The following is a 20,064-nucleotide window of genomic DNA, read 5'->3' as shown; positions in this document are numbered from 1 at the left end:
TCATAGTTTGATGCGGGCGATTTAGTAACGGTGACCAATCACAGTCGAGTATGAAGAGAATAATTAACTGTGATTGATCAATTTCTTGAGGCTTAAAATGCATATTGTGGACCGACATTTTGGCGTTGGAGACGAGCCTTTGGCTTGTCCGCAACTATAATTGAGGAAAATCCGGGAAGCGTTAAAGATTGAAACCCGGCGTTTCTCGACCCCGGTCAGCGCAAATGGTGTTTACGACGCGTACTTCATGCATCGGAGTGTTTATGTTTTTCTGCCTAGCCAGAGGTATTTATACTCAGGTTTATCGGAATATGTCGAGTGTCGCTGGAATGTATTCCGCATCGTTTGTCACGGTGCCGAACGACACGGTGGCCAAGAAAATAGCTCGGTAAAGATCACATTAATTTAATCTAAAATGATATCACGTCTTGATGAGATATCTTTCCAATGTTTTCTTTTTTTTCTTTCACAAAGCGGCTTGGTTGAGAACAAACTTGCTGCCTGCGTCAATATTATTCCGCAGCTTACTTCCGTGTAAGTCATTCTTGTTACTCACATTTTGTTTCTCAAAGAAAAAAAAAAAACTCCGCTGGATTTCTACTTTCTTTTCTTTATATGCTTTTAAGAAAATTATTTTTCCCTTAAAGATACGAATGGGAAGGAAAAGTTCAAGAAGAGCCTGAACTTCTACTGGTAAGAGAACAAATCGAGGATTGAAGTTTTTTTTTTTTTTATATCAAATATATAAATTATATTGTTGGCTTATTTGACTCATATTTGTCTGTATGTAAATTACAGATGATTAAAACTAGAACGGAGACAGTAGATGCTCTGACGGAATACGTAAAGTAAACTATTCGGTTACTATATTTTATATTATGTAATTTACATCCAGAACTATGTTAACTTTCAATGTTTAATTTTTCACACAGAAGAAATCATCCGTATACAATATGCGAAGTAATTTCGCTGCCTGTAAGTTGGGAATACATATATCTCAAGCTAATAAAAATGTATCGTACGCACACAGGAATATAGATCGAAGATCGAACGTATTAAAGCCTTTGAAATATTCCAGATACAGAATGGAAACATCGATTACTTGAATTGGATCGGTGAAACAGTACCGCCACCGCTTGATCAAGTCATCCAAAAGGGTCAAGATACAGAAAACAACTAGTTATCGATCACGACAGTCATTTATATTTTTTTTTCTCTTCATAAACATGCAAATTTACTAGAATAAAAATAAATAACAAAAGATGACAAAATAAACACAATGATATATAGGTGTATAATAATATAGATGCATAGTGAATAAGTGTAACAGAATTTCTAGTATATGAAAAGAGTATATATAATTATGATATAAAGTATACATCGTTAAAAGAATCTATCTTTATATATGGATATAAGATATATATGTGTTAAATGATGTCGATGTATTAAAATGTTTGCATAGTATATATAATTGTAATATAGCATGATTGCTTAAATTCATATATTAAATCAGGCACATTGGTTTCTTTTATATAGAAAATATTTTTCTGTATAAAAATACTACGTATGTACATTTCTTATGCTTTGAAATATTTTTTTCTTAAAAATCCTTCATAAACATAAGGTAGTTATACGACAGATAAATACAGACGGATAAAAAATAGAGTGTTCATTACTTTTCTTCAAGATTAATGTTTTCCTATCGGGTCGCATTCATCGATAACTTTTGTTCAAAAGATTGATATACGAATAGAAATTATTCTAATAAAGGCACATATATTGCGATAATTTTCTTCGGTTTGTCAAGAAAAAGAATGAAGTGTATCTTTTATCGGCTGTATGTATTGTACTATGCAATGTCCTCTGAAAAATATATACGAATTAAGTTAAAATGTGATTTTCATTTAGCAATATCATCAAAATAAAAATATATCCATATGTTTGTAATCTAAATAAGATTTAGAAATAAAATTTAACTTCATCGAGAAGTGATTCCACGATTTTTGTGTATGTGTGTGTATATATATATGTTTCATGATATAAATAATGGTTCACATACCTCGCATTAATAACCAAATAATAATAATATAAACGATAGATTAATTTAGAGACAATAGTCATTTGCATTTTGTAATCTTTGTTCGACTCGTGCTGTCGAGAAAGACAAAAACGCGTATTGAAAAAAATTGTCGTTTACAATGATCGTACAGTAAAACAAATAGCATGTTTAAGGATGCATTTCGTTATTCGCTGCGAGCACTGGTACTATGACGTCACGTAAGTATAACGCTCCTTCCGGTTACTTTATTAACTTCTTGCATCTTTTCAAAGTGCTGCAGGAAACGTGCAAAATGCTATAAAACGGAACACGATTACACGTACGTATGCCTTCTGTTTAACTTGAATTGTAAATTTGTAATTGTAAATTTTTAATTGTAAATTTATCGTATATTAATTAATTGTAAAAAAAAATTGTAAATTTATCCGTATCTTTTAATATCGCACGAACAGAATGAGTAGAACGTGAGATAAAAATAAAATAAATTTTTTTAATCGCAGAGTAACTTTGCCTACTTTTTTCCTAGGCACAATCGGGCAGCCGAGACCGAAATTACCATATTGAAATGTTTTCGAAACGCTGAAAAGAAATATGCCGGTTTAAATTTGTTCAGCATTTTTTTCCAAAGTGTTTCAAAAGAAAAAAACTTTCAATTGGCGCCGGTTTCGACTGATAGGTGGGCCAGGAAAAAGAACCTTTTTTGAAAGTCACTTTTTATTAAGGCTCTTTTCTCTAACCATATTGGTTTTGCGATCATCATAAGCGAGAAATGACATACAGCAGTAAGTTTCTTGCATTATGTAGCTTCATTTTTTAGTTCACCCTGAAAAACACCGTGGTTTTGTAATCCTGAAACTTGTAAAATGTGCAGAAAACTGAAATATCTGATCGATTAATAAATAAATAAATATATATATATATATATAATATATATATATATATACTATGTAGAATCACAAACTAATTCCTGAAATCATAGCCGACCAAATATAGCTGAAAAATGACCAGTTAATTTAGAAATAATTTTGCGATTCTACAGCCGATATTCATATAGTTGGATTATATGTAAGATTGGTCTCAAGTCCTCATCTTCAGATGCTGTATGCTCATTTCGTTAGCTACGAAGCATCTAAAGATGAACTTAAGACTATCTTAAATATAAAATCTAATATAAAATCTGACTATGAATACCGGTCTGCGTGACATATCGGTCAAATACTTGTTTTCCGCACATTTGATACGGGATTACGGAACCATTTTTTTTTTTTCGGGAAAACTAAGAAGAAATAAAGCTATATAACGCGAGAAATTTACCATTTTTCGCTTATGATTAGTCTCAAAATTAATATGACTAGTAGAGAGAGAAAGAGTTTAGCCTTAATAGAAATTATATAAAGATTATATAAAGATAATGATTCCATAACGAAAACGTTCGGATATCGAAATGATAGAAATAAATTGGCGAATTCAGATACTTAGAGTGTAAATGTTGGAGATATGTTGAAAATATTGTCTCGCCATATTCAGATATGGAGTTCCAAATGCATTCGATAAATAATTAAGGTTATTTCATCATTAGATGAAGTAGCCATCTTACACTGACTATCTTTATCTCGCCAGCAGTCGCTTTGCTAGCCTTGCCAGCAGTCGCTGGCGGGAAGTTACGACAAAATCAGCAACATATGTTTGTAGCGATACTTTGGCAACCCGATGTATTCAGAAATACATCCAAAACATTCGCAATGCCAACGGTATTTCCCGTGAATAAGTGAACGCATCCTAAATGATTATAACTGTCCGAATATGATTGAAGGACATCAATATCAATTTAGCCTCTAGATTTTCATTCTATAACTTATAAATATAATTTAATGCGCAATTTGGCATCATATTAGTGCGTGGAAAAAGATAACGTTATCTTCCACTACCGTAACCGGGATAAAGCTGTAATAATACAGCTGACAACGGCCGATTGACTTCCATCTTGTAATTCTTGTCCAATTTATGCCGGCACGAAGGACAACTGTACACGCCGGACGAGAAGCTGCGTTTCAAACAACTCAGGCATATGTTGTGCGCGCAAGGAACCGTCACGGGATTGCAGACTATCTCGAGGCAACAAGCGCACAGGAATCTGCAAAATATTGTCAACAAATACGAAGTATTGTTAATTAACATATCGTTGAATTGTATTGGAAATGAGCGTGTTGGCAAAATTTCAGCGACAGGGAGAGAAGCCGTCGAGATAGCGTTTCTCAACCGATTTTCTTGCAAGTCTCGAATAAATTGTCGAACGACAAAAGCGAGACCGGTGTTTTCGTGCTCTTATCTATAACATTCAGCGGTTAAAAGATTATCTCGAAGATAACGTGATTTAATTTAATTCCCATCAGGAATATCACGGTAAACCTGTGATATGTGACGAAATCATGCGGTTAAGAGGTAGATTACGTCACATTAATCTTACGACTGTTCATCGATTATTAAGACAGTTGATCCGCAAATTTACTTCCTCTGGGAATTTAAAAAAAAACAAAATTACGGCGCTGACAAAATTTGGTTTCTTCATTTTCCGCTTCGTTTCCCGAAACAATCTTCTTTCTTTCCGCGGCACGAACTTGTCAGCACAAACTTAGCGCAATTCGATGCGATTTCGTTTTTTTTTATTTACAAAACGACGGTGTTAACTTCACATATATTACGAAATTTGTTTTTTTTGTTCCTGCACCAAATATACTCGGTGACGCGTATTTAAGGAAATTAGACTTAAAAACCATTTGTAATTCGCATTTTTGAAAATGTGTTAATCACGTTTAAAAGTTCCGAGGAGAAGCTGTTTTACGTACAATCACACGTTAAAAAAAAATCAAAATGGTACATCAGATTTTTTCCACGGCTTTTTATGTAACATACGTTTCATAAAAAATATGAATTCCGAACAAACTGAAATAATAAGCTCGATCGTACGAAGAATTACCTGTCTATAACGTGCTCCATAAATACGGATTTGCCGTCCGAGATAGCCGTGCAACACTCGTCCCACAATTTCGCGTTCAAATGATCCTCCTTTATGAGACTCATCAGTTTGTCCTCCAATTTGTAAGTCTTTTGCTTCAATTTCTTGAATTTGCTCTTCTTCCCCTTCGCCGAAGTGGCGACGATGTCCTCCGGATCGGCGGGCCGTTTCTTGCCGCTTGAATGATTATTCTTCTTCATCGCCTCGAGATATCCGTCGGGGTAGAGAAGCTTCAGGCCGAGCGAGGCGATTCTCTCCTTGCCCTCCTCGGTCCAGGGCGCAGGAGCGGGATCGTCTCTTCTCAGCATGTATTTCCACACGCGGAAACCACTCTTGCCCACGTCCGGGTAATATCTCACCACTTTGTATATGCCGTCGTATCTGCGATTAATTGCGAAAATTGTCCGAATAAATGGTGTACATCCCCTTTATTCCACCGGTAAAAATGAATGATTCGATGTTTACCTGTTACCCTCCCGCGGGGCGTATTTACTGTGCTTCGCCAACTTGAAGTTGCGCACCACGCGAACCGGTATCCCCCCTTTCCAGTTCTCCGCCGTCGCGCCGTCCTTCGCGTTCACCTTCGCATTACAGTTCACCGCCAGCGCTTTGTTCATCCTGGTTAACGTTTGGTCGCAGCTTTGCCCGGCAGTTCGCTTGTTACCTAGCGTTAATGAAATATATATATAGTAAGGAGCAAAAGTGAACACACAAGCGGTTTTATTTCAATTTTATCAAGAATAAATTTGTATTCGATATTTGCACTTGGAATAAAGACTTAGAAGAAAAACAAGGAAAATACGTAGTATAAAGTACAATGTTGTAGCTTCTGAAAAAAATCGTAACAATCGTGATATTTTTATTCCTGTAATTAATACAAATATTTTTCGTGTAATCGGTTTCGCACCATAACGCAGTTTGAATAAATATTTCAGTTTTTTACATATTTAATATTTCGCTCACAATACTTTGGCTTTTATAATGACTCGAATGCGTTTAGGCATACTTGTCACAACACTTTCGCAGTATTCTGGCTTAACGAAGCACCATTGTTCTTGCACTTTTTCTCATAAATCAGTTGTCGTTGGCGGAGCATTATATTTATGTATTAATTTCACTTTTAAATATGCCCAGACATCTTCAATAGGATTGAAGTCTGGGCTTTAAGCAGGCCACTCCATTGTTTGAAACGGTTTAGGCTAAAGCCAATTTCTCACGCTCTTCGCAGAATGACTGAGAACGTTATCATGTTGGAACGTAAGATCATACTCTGGCACCGGCATGTTGTCAACCGTTTCCAGCAAATTCTTTTCTAGAGTTTCCTTATAACTATATTGGTTCACCGTACCTTCAATTCGAGCATTCTCATATCATAACTGAACCTCCGTCAAATTTAATTGTCTGCGTGACACGATAAAAGAGATTCGCCTTCCCTTCTCCGACACCAAGAACGTTCATCCGATGAAATTCTATTAATTTTAGACTCGCCAGAGAAGGATTACGTTCTTCCATTGTTCAATATTCCAAGGTATATAATTTTTTTGCGAAATCCAAACGAGCTTTGATATTTTTCTTTCAAAGGGCAGGTTTCTTTTTTTCTCACTTGACACAAAATTAGCTTCCTTTAATGCTCTTCGAGCAGTTCATTTGCTGATCTTCTTCCCGACGTCGCTTTTCAATTATTTTGTGACCATTGATACCGTTGTCGCAGCTTCTGACGTAATGTAATATGTTAGTCTTTTCTTATCCTGACGTGATAATAATTTAGGACGACCTCCAAATGATGTAGGAGTATCGCTGCAATATCATTTACGTATTTTCTGCACTACTTCCTGACTGACGGCGAATTTTCTGGCAACTTTTCTCGCTGATAAGCCGGAAATAATATTATTCCTCACAGTTCTAGGCAGTGGCTTCATGATAATATATTAATGCGCCTTATTGCTCGAACAACGATAAACTAACCACCAGAGTACTCCCGGTCACGGACATCGCCAGCGGTTGTTTACAAAATCTGTGTTTACAATTCTTCAACTCACTTCAAACTTACAGTTTATAGTTCAGTAAGCATAAAAGTCTTAATGCGGAACAGAACTGATTACACGAAAAATATTTATATTAGTAATCGCAAAAAGTAATCACAAGTAAAAGTAATCCACAAGAATAAAGATATCACGATTGTTAAGATTTTTTTGTAAAGCTAAAACGTCGTACTTTATACTATGTATTTTGTTTGTTTTTTTTTTTATTCCGAGTGCAAATATCGAATAAAAATTAATTTTTATTAAAATAACATGTATATTCACTTTTGCTTTTTACTATTTTTTTACTATACTTACTATATGCAAAAAAATTACCCTTTTTTCCAAAAAAGGAGAGAGGGAAGGAGCCAAGTGCGCACGAATAACCGCTTTTTGAATATAAAAAAAAATTGTTTCTGAGAGAACGTTATTACGTTAAGTTAAATTTATCATATTAAACTAATTTAATTTTGTATTCTTAAGAAAATGATATCAAGAAGTTAACGTTTAGTAAAAATGAACGTTCTGAAATAAAAATTATGACCTCCTAAAGACGTCCTAAAATAAAAAATTAGGACATCCTAAAGGTGTCCAACACAAATTAGAATGTCTTAAAGACGTCCTTCGTAAAATAAGACATCAGAAAGACGGTTTTTAGACAATAAGACGCTTTACAACGCAATTTTCGATTAGATCTTTACGACGATCATTCGATTAGATGATGGTGTAAGTTATTCAGATAATCCAAGACATGAAGTCATCTAGCGGAGAAAATAGTGAAACTGACATTTCCCGGTGAGGAAACGTTTCTTACAAGAGAATTCACGATTTCAGATCTTGAGACTAAAATAACTTAGCTTCTAGATATAACCTAAAACAAAAGTAAAAACAGTTTTATCAAGTAACGTAAACCCCAAAATATCGATTAAACATCCAAAATTTCATCAGATCAGTCGTAACAGTTGCCGTTGCAGTCGAACGAGAAATTTTGCGTCCGCGTTGAACTCACGTCATCGCGTAAATATGCACTGTCACGCGTACAACTTGCTCGATACACGACCGTGAACGTCATAATCATGTAAATACAGATTTTCCGAGGATTCAAATTTTCAGGGACCTAGTTTGTTAATAATTATTTAATTATAAAAATGACAAAGATTCTTACTTAACTGATAAAAGATTCTCACTTAAGTAATAGCGGTTGGGTTGACAATTGAAATATTACCGGACAAATCTCGACCGCCAGAACCGGTATAGATGAATTCGTCACCGTAGTCTATGTCGTCCTCATAGCCGCCCGACAAGACGAGAGAATACGCACAGTCCGTTTCTCGCCCATGTATGCCGGCTATGTGTGGTCTGTGCACTCCGGTTTCAGAAACCTGTAGCATTTATTTTCTCATATTATTCAAGAAATCTATTCAGTCTTCGTCGAAATAGTCGAAGGAATGACAGAGGGGGTTTCTTGTTATTTAGTTTTCGCACCTGTACTCGAAACATCCAACATGTGCCAACTTCCACGCCGGGAATCGGGCCGCGATGATTCGGCGGCACGATGCTGCACTCCCTCGTCCTCCCGACACAAGCCATCCCTTTTCCCCAGTCCCTCTTGGGCAGATCGTTGCTTTGAGCGATGGATTTCTTCTTCGATTCCTTCAACTTGTCGCCCGCCTGCGGCGAGAGACAAGAGCAATGACGATTGGGAGTGACGATGAAATCTCCCCGACCTTTTCTCATCAGTGTACCTTAACGATCTCGTTCTCGTCGTTTTTACACTCGGGACAGTACCAGTAATCCTCCTCCGGGATTTTGCTCAGCGGTGGATCCAAGCAACCCAAGTGATAAGCCAAATTACACTCGTCGCAGAGCAAAAGGTTGTGTTCCTCCTCCTTGCCGGCACAGATTTTGCAACCGCATTCCCGACACTTCCTCTGAGGATTATCCATGCACGAGGTGCACGTGGCTGCGATACGTCTGCGTTTGCCATTGCTGATCATAAACTCCTCGTCCTCGGCCGATCGTTCCACCAATAATTTCGGCGATTCTATCGCATACACCTCCCCCCTGGAATTTACCTTCAGATTCTCCAGCTCGTTATCGCTGAAGGGGGGAAAAAAAATAGACAGGATACAATAGATATGAGTTATAATCGTTGCGCGTAAAAATATAAGCCAAATATCCTTGCCTGCCTATATGCAATACTCCGGTTAACTCCTCCAATCTCCTTCTCTTCTCCAACTTGGATATCGTAAAGTCATACCACAATCCGATCTCCTTGGGGTCCTCCACGTTGTAATTGATCATCACCTTCTGACCGATGGATAATTCATCGAACGGTAGAAGACGCCTAGCGCGCGGCCGTATGGACGTTTCAGGCACGTTGAAGGGGGAAATTTTATCGTCGAATTCCCACCGAACCTTGTAAATCAGTTCAGCCTCTTGCTTGAAGATTTTCTGCACGATAGCTTCGAACCAGGCGCCGTGGTGCTCCTGGTCGAGGCAATCTATCGCGTCTCCGATCTTGTAATACAAACTTTCTGCTTCTATCAGCTCCGTATCTTCCTCCACTTTATCCTCTTCTACACTTTTACCTATATTCTCACTTTCTTCCGTGCTATCACCATTGCTGGAAGTGGCCTTGTTCTCCGTATCATCTAATCTTATCTTCACCATCAATTGTATCACGTCGTTCAAATTAACGTTATAATCATATAACTTGTAGCCATTTTCCAGCTGCTTACCGCGGAAAAACAATCTCTGTGAGCCAGCCTCGGCGTTCAGTTCCTTTTCGATTTCGCGCTGAGGAAAGACAAAAGTCAGAAACCACACGTACTCGTCGTGTTCGATCGTTTATTAAATCAGATTAACAATACCGACCAGAGGATATTTATTCGACGGAACGGGGTTCGAAGTGCTCGAAAAACGACTCGGTGTCGATACAATGGAGCGCATAACGTTGATAATAAGTAATCGAACAGCTGTTACAATTACCTTTAAATCCTCCACACGAGTGAGCTTGGAGATCGTTATGATCGCCTCACCTTTGCCGTCTATTCGCCTCACTTTGATATACATGTTTACATCGGCGGGATCGCGCCAACGTTATGTACGATCGACGGCAGTCTCGTTGCGCCGAGACGATTTACTGCGGATTATCACCTGCTGTTCACCACCGTTCGCAACAGTGCACAGACCACCCGTTACTGTCGTGCAGCGTCGTCTGGTATCAGCGACTATTTTTTGGCGGGAAACGGCATGTCACGGTGGCCGAGAAAGGGCGGGAAAACCCCACTCACTTACTTACACACTCTCTTTCTCTCTCTCGATATGATTTCAGGCGACTTTAAGGTATACCCGCAACACTATCCAACGTAATTGGGCGGGAAAAGCATTCGTTATCAAACGGTCGCGAGAATCAGTATATTGGCTGCGTTCGATTCGCACGCTCATGCGCTGTAAGCGTCATTCTATCTTTGTTGTTTATCGTATGCCGAAAGAAAATAGAATGACGCTTACAGCGCATAAGTGTCGATCCAATAGGTATTTTAAGCGTTAAGCCTAAGAAAATAATCACAGTCAAATGTAAAGAGAATAATTAACTGTGATTGGTCAATTTCTTAAAGTTAAAGGCTTAAAACATCTATTGTGGATCGACACGAGCAACAAGGACGGAATGACACGGTAGCGCTAAATAACGCCTCCTCGAACGTAGTCTAGGACTAACCAACTGGGCTAGTGTGTCTACGAGTTTGTTTCTTCACAATCCTGCAGTGACCTGGAACCCAAACTAAGATTATGTCTTTAGCTTTCGGGAAGAAGAATCTTATGACCAATTTCGTAGCATAAAGAATGATTTAACCCAATGATGTGATCGTAGCATGAAGAATGATTTAACCCAATGAATGATTGTCCCCATAAGTCCATCGACATCGAAAATACGTACTGAAACGTTCCGAGAATCTGAGAATCTATGCTCACCTTGTGTGCTTCCAGTTATTGAGACATTCAAAATATGAGTAATCGCCTCCGCACTGAAAATATTGTTATTATGCGCAACTGGGATAGAATCTTTGACAAAAAGGTTTACGGAGCCTCTTTCACCTTTATCACACCTCGTCGAGCGAGCCATTTGTAAAGAGCACGTGGGGAAAAGCCGAAAGAGTTCTTGTAATACGTGAAGCGAGCCGATCGATCCCGGTGGTGGATAGTTTTTTGTTATTACTAGAATCATAGTAAAAAGTTATTTTTCCCTCCAAACTTGCCGATATATTTTGGAATTTGCATTTGGTATCCACCGTTACATCGCCTCGTTCCTTGTACTTCTGGCTGCATGAGGTCTGTTCGTTTTCGCCGCATCGCTGAACTAGCGCAATAAGTTGAAGTGAGAAAACACATATTTGTCTCGCTTTAACTTATAGCACCAGTTCAGCGGTGCAGCGAAAATGAACAGACCTATGAATTCAAATTCTGTACGGCTCATTTTATTGGCTACGAAATATCTGAAGATGAACGTGAGACGATCTTAAATAAAAGATCCAGTTAAGAATATCAGCCTAAAGCCAGCGGCACACGAAGCATTTTTTCTTGCTAGTTTGCTTGCGTGCTCCTATGTTGGCTATTTTGCTGGCTGTCTTGCTGAAGGAAACGGCTCCTCTGGCCATGTTGCTTGCCGTTCTGCTGGATTTTCTATGGACGGGATGTAAGGCAGATCCGATTAGAGTCGGGCGATACAGCATCGATATTTATAGGAAAATAAGGATTTCTCCCCAGAAAATAGGGTTTTCCCCGACAATTTCTGGAGAAAAACCTTACTTTCTCAGGGAGAAAAAATTCTATTTCGCTATGTATCGATATTGTATCGACCAACTCTATTGTGGACCACGTAGTTTATAGCCCGTATCAGACTACGGATCAGGATTGAGATTGAATTAAAATTTGGCCAATCAGAGCAAGATTCACTAAACTTGAGTTAAATTTCAATTCAATCTCAATCCTAACGACGCATACTACGTCTGTTGTAGACTCAGCTTAACGGCCGCGTTTGGCAAAACGTTTATTTTACAACTGCTGGAAATCTGTGCTGGAATTGGATTATTCCACGTAGATCTAAAAGAATAATCCAATCTCAGCTCAGAAAACTTCCAATTAGTGCAAATTAAACGTTCTGTTGAACGTGGCCATTGGATTATTCCCCTAGATCTGAAAGAATAATCTCCAATCTTAGCGCGGAAACCGCTGACAGTTGTGAAATGAACGTTTTGCCGGAACGCGACGTATGTCCGTCGAAGAGAGGAAGAAGACGAAGACGAACCGACCGAAAATACAGCAAGTTCGTAAGCGGTAGCGAAGTCCTATCTTTGTTATTCATTGAATGCGCAATAAGACGAAATGATGTTTGAGTTCACAATTCGTGGACACCAAGTGGGAAGCAACAATAATTGACGGATCCCTTGGCTTGTGCACTTTCGTGCTAACAGAGCAGGCGCCAATGGAGATGTGCCTTAAGGACGTCCACGGCCAAAACTGGAGAAACAATACTTCCGCGCTGATTATGCGTCACGTGTTGTCATACATCTCGGGGGATTTGGAGTTTCCACTTCTTCTTCAAGGATCCGTCGACCGGGGATTGGTGAAAGAAAACGAGAGGAAAACCGTCCCGATAGCCTCGACTGGGTCGTACCGCGCGACAACCGAGATGGTAGATTTCGAACGCAGCGCCGGAACGCGCCATGGTTGCATCACGTGGTGGCCACCCACGTTTCGGATTGTCAGTAAACAAGAAGAGAGGAACAATATTTGTGCGTGCGTGCGCGCGGATCTCCTCCAGTAGTTACGAAGGTACGTTCGTTCATTCGTCCGTCCGTCCGTCCGTCGCTCGTCGCCGTATATTCGCCTATGTCGCCGTGTTTGCCGAGATTTACTTACTGCGGCAATCGCGGATACTCGGAGGAAGCGGGAGAGAACGATCACTAGAAAGAACCGTCCGAGCCGTTGGCCGTCGTGGAAATCGGAACGAACTCGGAGCGAAAGAGAGAGAAAGAGAGAGAGAGAGCGAAAAGGTTGATACCGCTTTAACTTACGAAGGAGATACGCGCACGGCGCGCTCGTATATACGCGTTAATATACGCTGTGTATATATATATATACATATATATATGTGTGTAACGTAACGAGAGAGTGCGGTGCGCGCGTTATATATCGCGCATACACGCGGAACGTATGCGTATGTGTGTGTGTGTTTTACCAGTGTGACGGAGAGGAGAAGAGACACGCGCGCGCGCCCCGGGCGGTGCGGAGAAAGGAGAGAGAGAGGGGCTCTCTCGCCGGCCATATTTCGCGCAAATATACCGCGTGTGCATTCATATTCGCTCCTCAAGCGCGTACGTCCACTCCCCCCCTCCCCGTCTTCGCTTCGTCGTCGCTGAGTACGGAATACATCTTTTTTCTCTCTCAGCGTTCCGACAAATCTCCCCTTCTCGATCTCTCTCTTCCTCCCTTGCGCACGTCTCTCTCTCTCTCTCTCTCCACTCACAAATATATATATGTATGCTCCACTCTCCTTCCCTTTCTCTCTTATCATCGTCTGTCTCCGTCTCACCTCGATTTTGATACCCGTGTTGTCTCGATTTCGATCCCCGTCTATCCACATACAGTACCGTCCGTACTCCTCTTATCTTTACCGGTCTTTCGCTTAAACTCTTCGCCGCCTCGTGTATTTACCTACCCGGTGCATCCATAGCTGAAGCGTCCGTGTTATTTATCTCCTTATTTAACGGCTATCTAGCCGTCCCTCTGTCTCGCTTCGTCTCGCGCACGCACTCTCTCTCTCTTTCTGTTGCGTGTGTGTGTTACGTACACACATACTCTCTCTCTCTCTCTCCCTCTCTCTCTCTCTCTCCGATCCCCTTTCTTCCCCCCGCTGCTTTCAACTACCACACTACGGCTGATTCGCTCTCTCGGTGCTATGTCTGCGTACTCTCGTACCCAGGAGAGCGACGCGTGGGCTCTTTTGGCGTTGAAGTCGGCACCGGCCAGTCCGACGACGACGACGAAGATGCAGTCGTGGAATCCGGAGTCAAAGGGTGCACCGATCGCGCGTCTCGAGGGCCGCGAGTTCGAATACATGGTTAGGCAACGGCGCATCACGATCGGCCGCAACAGCAGCAAGGGTGAGGTCGACGTCAACATGGGCCACTCGAGCTTTATCTCACGCCGGCACCTCGAGATCTACTATGAGCACCCGTCCTTCTACATGATGTGCAACGGCAAGAACGGCGTGTTCATCGACGGTGTGTTCCAACGTAAGGGCGCGTCGCCCTTTCAACTGCCAAAGTCGTAAGTCGTCGCCTCGAGAGCCTCTCTATCTCGCATTGCCGGCGGAGATTTCTCGTCCTCCCCGGCATCTCGTCGTTCCCCTCCTAACCCTCCGTTCCTTCCATCGCCCGTCGTTCTCGGTCTCGTCGGTTCCCCTAGCGCTGTTCCACCGCAAAACCTGCGTCAAAGTGCGCTGCAATGTATAGATTGAAGAAGAACCTATTGACATACCCACGTTAGTCCCGGTCTGCAATAAATACTTGAAGCTCTAAGCCTTGAAACATTGACCAATCACAGTCGAATTATAAAAGAAAGATCAATTATGATTGGTCAATTTCTTAAACATTACGCCTTCAATTCCCATTGTAGACACCGCTTCATACGGTATCGCGCTCTGTCATCTTGCGTGAAGTATTTCCTGTACCGTAACAAAGTATTACATAATAAGTATCATTTAGTTCGAATATCCAACATAATATCCTCCTTCTCTCTCTCTACGCACGATCCTACAATACATCCTCGATTGCAGATGTACATTCAGATTCCCAAGCACGACGATCCGGCTGGTGTTTCAATCGCTGCTGGACGAGCAGGAGCCGAGCAACATACGCGTACCCTCGCCGCCGAAGCAGCAGCAGCGCATGCCGTTGCCGCCGTTGCGCATCAACATACCGGACACCGGTTACAGCAGCCCGTTTCCCTCGCCTACCGGAACGATCAGCGCCGCCAACTCCTGTCCGGCGAGTCCGCGCGCCGGCCAAGGGCGTAGGAACATCTCGGCCGACCTGCAGATGGTGGCCGCCGCGGTGGCGTACGATCCGCAGAATTCCACCCTGGAGAGGCACGAGAGCGGCGGCGGGCAGAGCTCCAGCAGCAGGCAGATCAGCCCGGAGCCCGAGCCGCGTTACCAGCGCGGCGGCAACAACAACGGTTCCGGGCCGAACGGCACCGCGTCGCACTACAGCCCGCCCAAGGACGAGTCGAAGCCGCCTTACTCGTACGCCCAGCTGATCGTCCAGGCGATCGCGTCCGCGCCCGACAAGCAACTCACGTTGTCCGGCATCTACTCTTACATCACCAAGAACTACCCGTACTACAGGACCGCGGACAAGGGCTGGCAGAACTCGATCCGGCACAATCTCTCGTTGAACCGTTACTTCATCAAAGTGCCGAGAAGTCAGGAAGAGCCGGGCAAGGGTTCCTTCTGGAGGATAGACCCTCAGTCGGAAGCGAAGCTGATCGAGCAGGCCTTCAGACGAAGACGACAACGCGGCGTACCCTGCTTCCGCGCACCTTTCGGATTGTCGTCGAGGTAAAACGTTCTTCTTCTTCTCGAAGGTCTCATCTTGTCGAGATTGATCGTTGTCTGCCTGTCGATCGATAAGCTCTGTATAAGCGACGAAGGGTGTGCCTCATAGTCGTCGCGTGTGATCGACAGAAGCGCCCCGGCGTCGCCGTCTCACGTGGGCATCAGCGGCTTGATGACGCCTGAGTCGCTCAGCAGAGAAGCGTCGCCCGGACCGGAACCGTACCCGGACAGTTCGGTTCCGTCGCCGGCGGGACAGCTCAGCCAGTCGGCTCCCGGGTCGCCCGGCCATCCGTACACCTCGTCGACCTCGCAGCAGTCCTCCTCCACTCATAAGGGCTCGCGTCTGATGCAACAGGTCGTTACCGTCGTGACAAACGGCGTCAATAGCGACGCCGGCAGAGAAGGTGAGAGATGGGCAGATATTATCGTTTAGATTAAACGCATAATACCTACCACCATCACCGTGTTTTCTCTCTCTCCGTATCCCTCCTCGAGAAACTGCGTTCAAGTACGAAATAAAGTGGACGCTGGTAGAGACTGATATATCACGCCAGGTTTTCCCGCTTTGTTTCTTTTTTCTATCTCGTTTAAACTTCCTCTTTAATCTTGGTCTACGATAAACACTTTATGCCTTGAGAAATTGACCAATCACAGTTGATTATTCTTCCATAATTCGACTATGATTGGTCAATTTCTTAAGGTTTAAATTATTTATCGTAGACCGAGACTTAGGTTAGGTCCACAATAAAGTTTTAAGCCTTAAGAAATTGGCCGATCCCGATTGATTATTCTTCTGTAATTCGACTGTGATCGGTGAATTTCTTGAGGCTTAAAGCACCTATTGTAGATCGGGAACACGTTGACTGTCACGTTGCACAGTGTCGTAGTAGCCGCTTCATGCGGCTCAGAGCACGACCTTTGACTGTCGGTCGCCGTTCGCTCGTCGTCTCGGAGTATTCGGTAAATTTCGTTCACGGTAGTCAACATGTTGACCGTGTCGACATGGGTAAAAGTGGTAAACCCGAGAATTCCTAAGAGGTATTTTGACGGTTCCGTTTCCCGCAACAGAGAAATACCTGATGTCGGGAAATGCTGTGGAGGACCATTCTTTGTCACCAGCCGGTCAGTACAGTCCGGCTCCTGTTATTGTACAAACGACATATAATTACAGGTACGATGTACGCTCTCGTATACGCTTACCTACACCTTAGCTTCTGCCCGGTTTTCTTGCGTTAACTCCGTGTTCTTTCTCACACATGGTTACCTTTTCCTCAGTAATAGCGGAACTTTTATCGGCCCTGACGCTGGCGTCGGGGTTAACAAACGCGCTCATGACGAGTCCGACAGTTCGCCGGATTCACCGGCTCGGCTTGCGATCGTCGAGAGCCCCGAACCGCCGGAGCAGCAACAGCAGCCACCGAAACGTCAACGTATCCATGAAATGGACGATCATTGAACTAGCATACTTAGCATTACCGTTTACGTAGGACATATTTACGTTTACATTGCATTATTTTTGCCTGCCGTTTCGAACACACAACGCAAAACCCCTTCATCTTACTTTTAATTACTGCATAACCAGCTTTAGACTGCACATAGTAAACTGAGATCGGGCTGATATCGGTTGTTAGCATCTCTCGCTTCTTCTCGCCGAACGAGAGAGTAATTTTATGTATATGCGTGTGCATATATATATATATATATATGGTTTCGCGCAGAAGAAGAAGAAGAATTGACTCACGAGGAAGGAAAGATATGGCAAAAATAAGATAATGTTTTTTTCCTTTATATTTTCCAAGAAATTTATGTTTTGATTTAACATTGTTCTCGTCTCGGATGTGAATGTATATAAAATTATGAGCACTTGATTAAAATGCTTTCTCTTTACGATTTGTTAACTCGGATATGAAAGTACAATACATACATATATATATATATGTATATTATATATATATGTATGTGGATGTATGTACATATATATGTGGTTTATCTGTTCGGTAGTCGCCGGAATAGCGACATATTCGTGCTGACACGTCGAATTGCAATAATGTGATGCGGTAACGTGTGTGCCATTCAGCGTTTTAGCAGAGGTTCATAAATGGGTATGAAAAGCAGTTGAAGAAAAAAAAAGGGGGAGGGGGAGGAGAAAATATAATCCAATGTAATTCGATCGGAAGTAGATCGCGGGGAAGTGAATAATGTACGATTAAAGTCGCTGACCGACATTTTATTTTATCTGTACGATTTCTTTCCGTTTTTATATTATCGCACCGATTCAGCGCGGTGTCATCGCGCCAACGAAAAAGAATAATATGTGAAATGATGAAAGAGAGAGGAAAGAAAGAGTGAGTGAGAGAGACATCGTGAATATATGTATTATATTCACGAGGGAGAAAAAATATATATAACTATATATATAATTATATAAATTTATATATATATATAATTATATATATAATTATATATATAATTATATATATAATTACAATTAGTGTTCTTAATTTAATACGCTCAATCGAATGTTCCATCTGAAGATGAAATGAAAACACGGAATTTCTAGATTGTCGATGTAGAGGTGGAAGACACTCTGAAATATTCGGTGTCGTATTCTGAGCGGAGCGGAGGCAAATGAAAAAAAGGAAGTTAAGGAAGGAAGGAGCATTTAGGAAACGATGAGCTTTCGAAATGTTGATATGGTCTCTGTCGGAGAGATTGTTACCAGGGCCAGAGAAAACAAATAGAGCCTTATAATGTTTTACATATAATTAGCATAAGGAGAGAGAGAAAGAGAGAGAGAGAGAGAGAGAGAGAGACGGGGTTCTACGAGTTGTACGATGGGATTTTAAACTCGAGCTGGTCGAGCGGCCGCACACACACATACACACACACACACATATATATATATATAGAGAGAAAGAGAGGCATACATATATTGTATAACATGAGAGATTTCCCCAGGGAAAATAATCGCATCGGGAATATGCATAAACAATGCGTCGCGCAATCGGCAGAGGTTTTTTCAAATTCCGCTGAAGAGAATTTCCGCGGACAATTTTCTCGTCATCCCGAAAGTCAAGTTTTCAACGACGGTCTTACGTTAAATATATACGGGATGGTTCACCTAATTTTATCATCTAAAACAGTCTTCTTATTTTTAACGTTAGAAGAAACTGTTTCAGATAAAGAGCCGCAAATGTATGTATGATGTACTTTGTAATGTGCGTTTTCGATAATGTTGCTAATTAACGATGATAATTATGATTATTACGACGATGATGATGACGATGATGACGACGATGATGATAAATCAAACAACTGATTTTCTCTCGATCGGTTCGCTCTGTTTGTGCAATCTTAGTTAATTATGAAACTTCCTAGAGAATATCGGCGTTAGTAGGGCAAAAATGAGAAGAGAAAAAAAAGAAGGAAAACTAACACACGAAGCATGAATATAGCATTTATAGGGATGGTGTCTCGATAATATATATAGTTGCGTTTACAAGAAAAAAAAAATCGTAGAGTTTTGCGGCGCAATAAGACGAAATTTATCTTTTTCCCCGCACCTCTCGCGAGGATGTGTGTCGATCGATGTTTTATCTGAAACGTTATTTTTCTATAGTTGGAAATACACGAGCACTATGGAGAGAGGTTTTGGATGATACAAGGTAGATGGACTACGCTGTACAGTGTTGACACATACGTATTACAACGACGGACGTATGTTTACTATTATACATATACGTACATACGTGTGGAGATATATGTATGTGTATATATATGTATGTATATATATATATACATACAAATATATACGCACACACACACACACACACACACACACACACATATATATATATATATATATATATATATATTACATACGTACATACATACATCCATACAAATATACACACATACATGTATTAAATATGCATATGTGTCGTGAGAGGTCATCATGTCGCAGGCATGTGCGTATATATTACGCACACGACACACACACACACACACACACAAAACAATCCTCATTCGTAATATTCGTACGCATGTATGTGTGCATATGTATAATATTGCAATAAAATTAATTACTACATTACAAGCTAGTTTCTCTTCGTTCCGATTGTTCTTGTTTTTTTTTTTCCATCCTTGCATCATTCCTCCTCTCTTTCTCCAACGTGTGTTATTCAACTTCTGTAAACAATGACTCATGTTCTGCGATCGGTGAGGTCAGATTTCAATGTTACATTCACGCGAGAATATGTTTTATATCTGTTTACGTTTACGTGATGTGACGAAAGTGCGCGCGCGTGAAGTTTTCCAGCCACGTGTACATATATATATATTTATA

General features: G+C 41.2%; 3 protein-coding genes across 5 annotated transcripts; 2 read left to right on the top strand and 1 right to left on the bottom strand.

Annotated features, from left to right (window-relative positions):
• Positions 1-118: 118 nt before the first annotated feature.
• On the top strand, positions 119-1,364 carry LOC106745873 (protein CutA homolog). The gene is made up of 6 exons (XM_014621850.1): positions 119-388; positions 475-534; positions 648-693; positions 799-848; positions 933-975; positions 1,079-1,364. Exons 1-6 carry the CDS (start codon positions 225-227, stop codon positions 1,178-1,180), a joined length of 465 nt encoding a protein of 154 aa, XP_014477336.1. The 5' UTR covers positions 119-224; the 3' UTR covers positions 1,181-1,364.
• A 1,648-nt stretch (positions 1,365-3,012) lies between these two features.
• LOC106745871 (E3 ubiquitin-protein ligase UHRF1) lies at positions 3,013-10,412 on the bottom strand. Its single transcript, XM_014621847.1, has 8 exons — positions 10,088-10,412; positions 9,282-9,895; positions 8,842-9,196; positions 8,582-8,767; positions 8,322-8,478; positions 5,541-5,739; positions 5,037-5,456; positions 3,013-4,193 (listed from the first exon to the last, which is right to left on the bottom strand). The coding sequence occupies exons 1-8, from the start codon at positions 10,169-10,171 to the stop codon at positions 3,974-3,976; spliced, it is 2,235 nt and encodes a 744-aa protein (XP_014477333.1). The 5' UTR covers positions 10,172-10,412; the 3' UTR covers positions 3,013-3,973.
• Positions 10,413-12,638: 2,226 nt separating this feature from the next.
• Positions 12,639-17,429, top strand: LOC106745888 (forkhead box protein K2). 3 transcript variants are annotated; one of them, XM_014621884.1, is made up of 6 exons: positions 12,639-12,934; positions 14,085-14,431; positions 14,940-15,722; positions 15,849-16,123; positions 16,788-16,890; positions 16,995-17,429. In XM_014621884.1, the coding sequence occupies exons 2-6, from the start codon at positions 14,151-14,153 to the stop codon at positions 17,173-17,175; spliced, it is 1,623 nt and encodes a 540-aa protein (XP_014477370.1). In that variant the 5' UTR covers positions 12,639-12,934; positions 14,085-14,150; the 3' UTR covers positions 17,176-17,429. The 3 variants fall into 3 exon arrangements, with proteins under 3 accessions (XP_014477370.1, XP_014477371.1, XP_014477369.1); XM_014621885.1 differs by lacking the exon at positions 12,639-12,934 and adding an exon at positions 12,941-13,155; XM_014621883.1 differs by lacking the exon at positions 12,639-12,934 and having other exon boundaries at positions 12,941-14,431.
• The last annotated feature ends 2,635 nt before the right edge of the window (positions 17,430-20,064 follow it).

The sequence above is a fragment of the Dinoponera quadriceps genome, unplaced genomic scaffold (genome assembly GCF_001313825.1).
Source record: "Dinoponera quadriceps isolate SergipeBrazil2010 unplaced genomic scaffold, ASM131382v1 scaffold1692, whole genome shotgun sequence".
In the NCBI taxonomy this organism is placed as follows: domain Eukaryota; kingdom Metazoa; phylum Arthropoda; class Insecta; order Hymenoptera; family Formicidae; genus Dinoponera; species Dinoponera quadriceps.
Note: the sequence above shows the minus strand (reverse complement) of the source record. Positions and strands in the feature narration are given on the sequence as shown.

Excerpts from the sequence above, each read along its gene's own strand:
- LOC106745873 (XM_014621850.1), top strand. The coding sequence starts at position 225 with ATGGTGTTTACGACGCGTACTTCATGCATCGGAGTGTTTATGTTTTTC. Across the intron at positions 694-798 it reads AAGAGCCTGAACTTCTACTG|ATGATTAAAACTAGAACGGA; the intron begins GTAAGAGAACAA and ends TGTAAATTACAG. Across the intron at positions 976-1,078 it reads GCGAAGTAATTTCGCTGCCT|ATACAGAATGGAAACATCGA; the intron begins GTAAGTTGGGAA and ends GAAATATTCCAG.
- LOC106745871 (XM_014621847.1), bottom strand. The coding sequence starts at position 10,171 with ATGTATATCAAAGTGAGGCGAATAGACGGCAAAGGTGAGGCGATCATA. Across the intron at positions 9,896-10,087 it reads CTCGTGTGGAGGATTTAAAG|CGCGAAATCGAAAAGGAACT; the intron begins GTAATTGTAACA and ends GTCTTTCCTCAG. Across the intron at positions 8,768-8,841 it reads ACGAGAACGAGATCGTTAAG|GCGGGCGACAAGTTGAAGGA; the intron begins GTACACTGATGA and ends CTCTCGCCGCAG.
- LOC106745888 (XM_014621883.1), top strand. The coding sequence starts at position 14,061 with ATGTCTGCGTACTCTCGTACCCAGGAGAGCGACGCGTGGGCTCTTTTG. Across the intron at positions 14,432-14,939 it reads CCCTTTCAACTGCCAAAGTC|ATGTACATTCAGATTCCCAA; the intron begins GTAAGTCGTCGC and ends CCTCGATTGCAG. Across the intron at positions 15,723-15,848 it reads CCTTTCGGATTGTCGTCGAG|AAGCGCCCCGGCGTCGCCGT; the intron begins GTAAAACGTTCT and ends TGTGATCGACAG.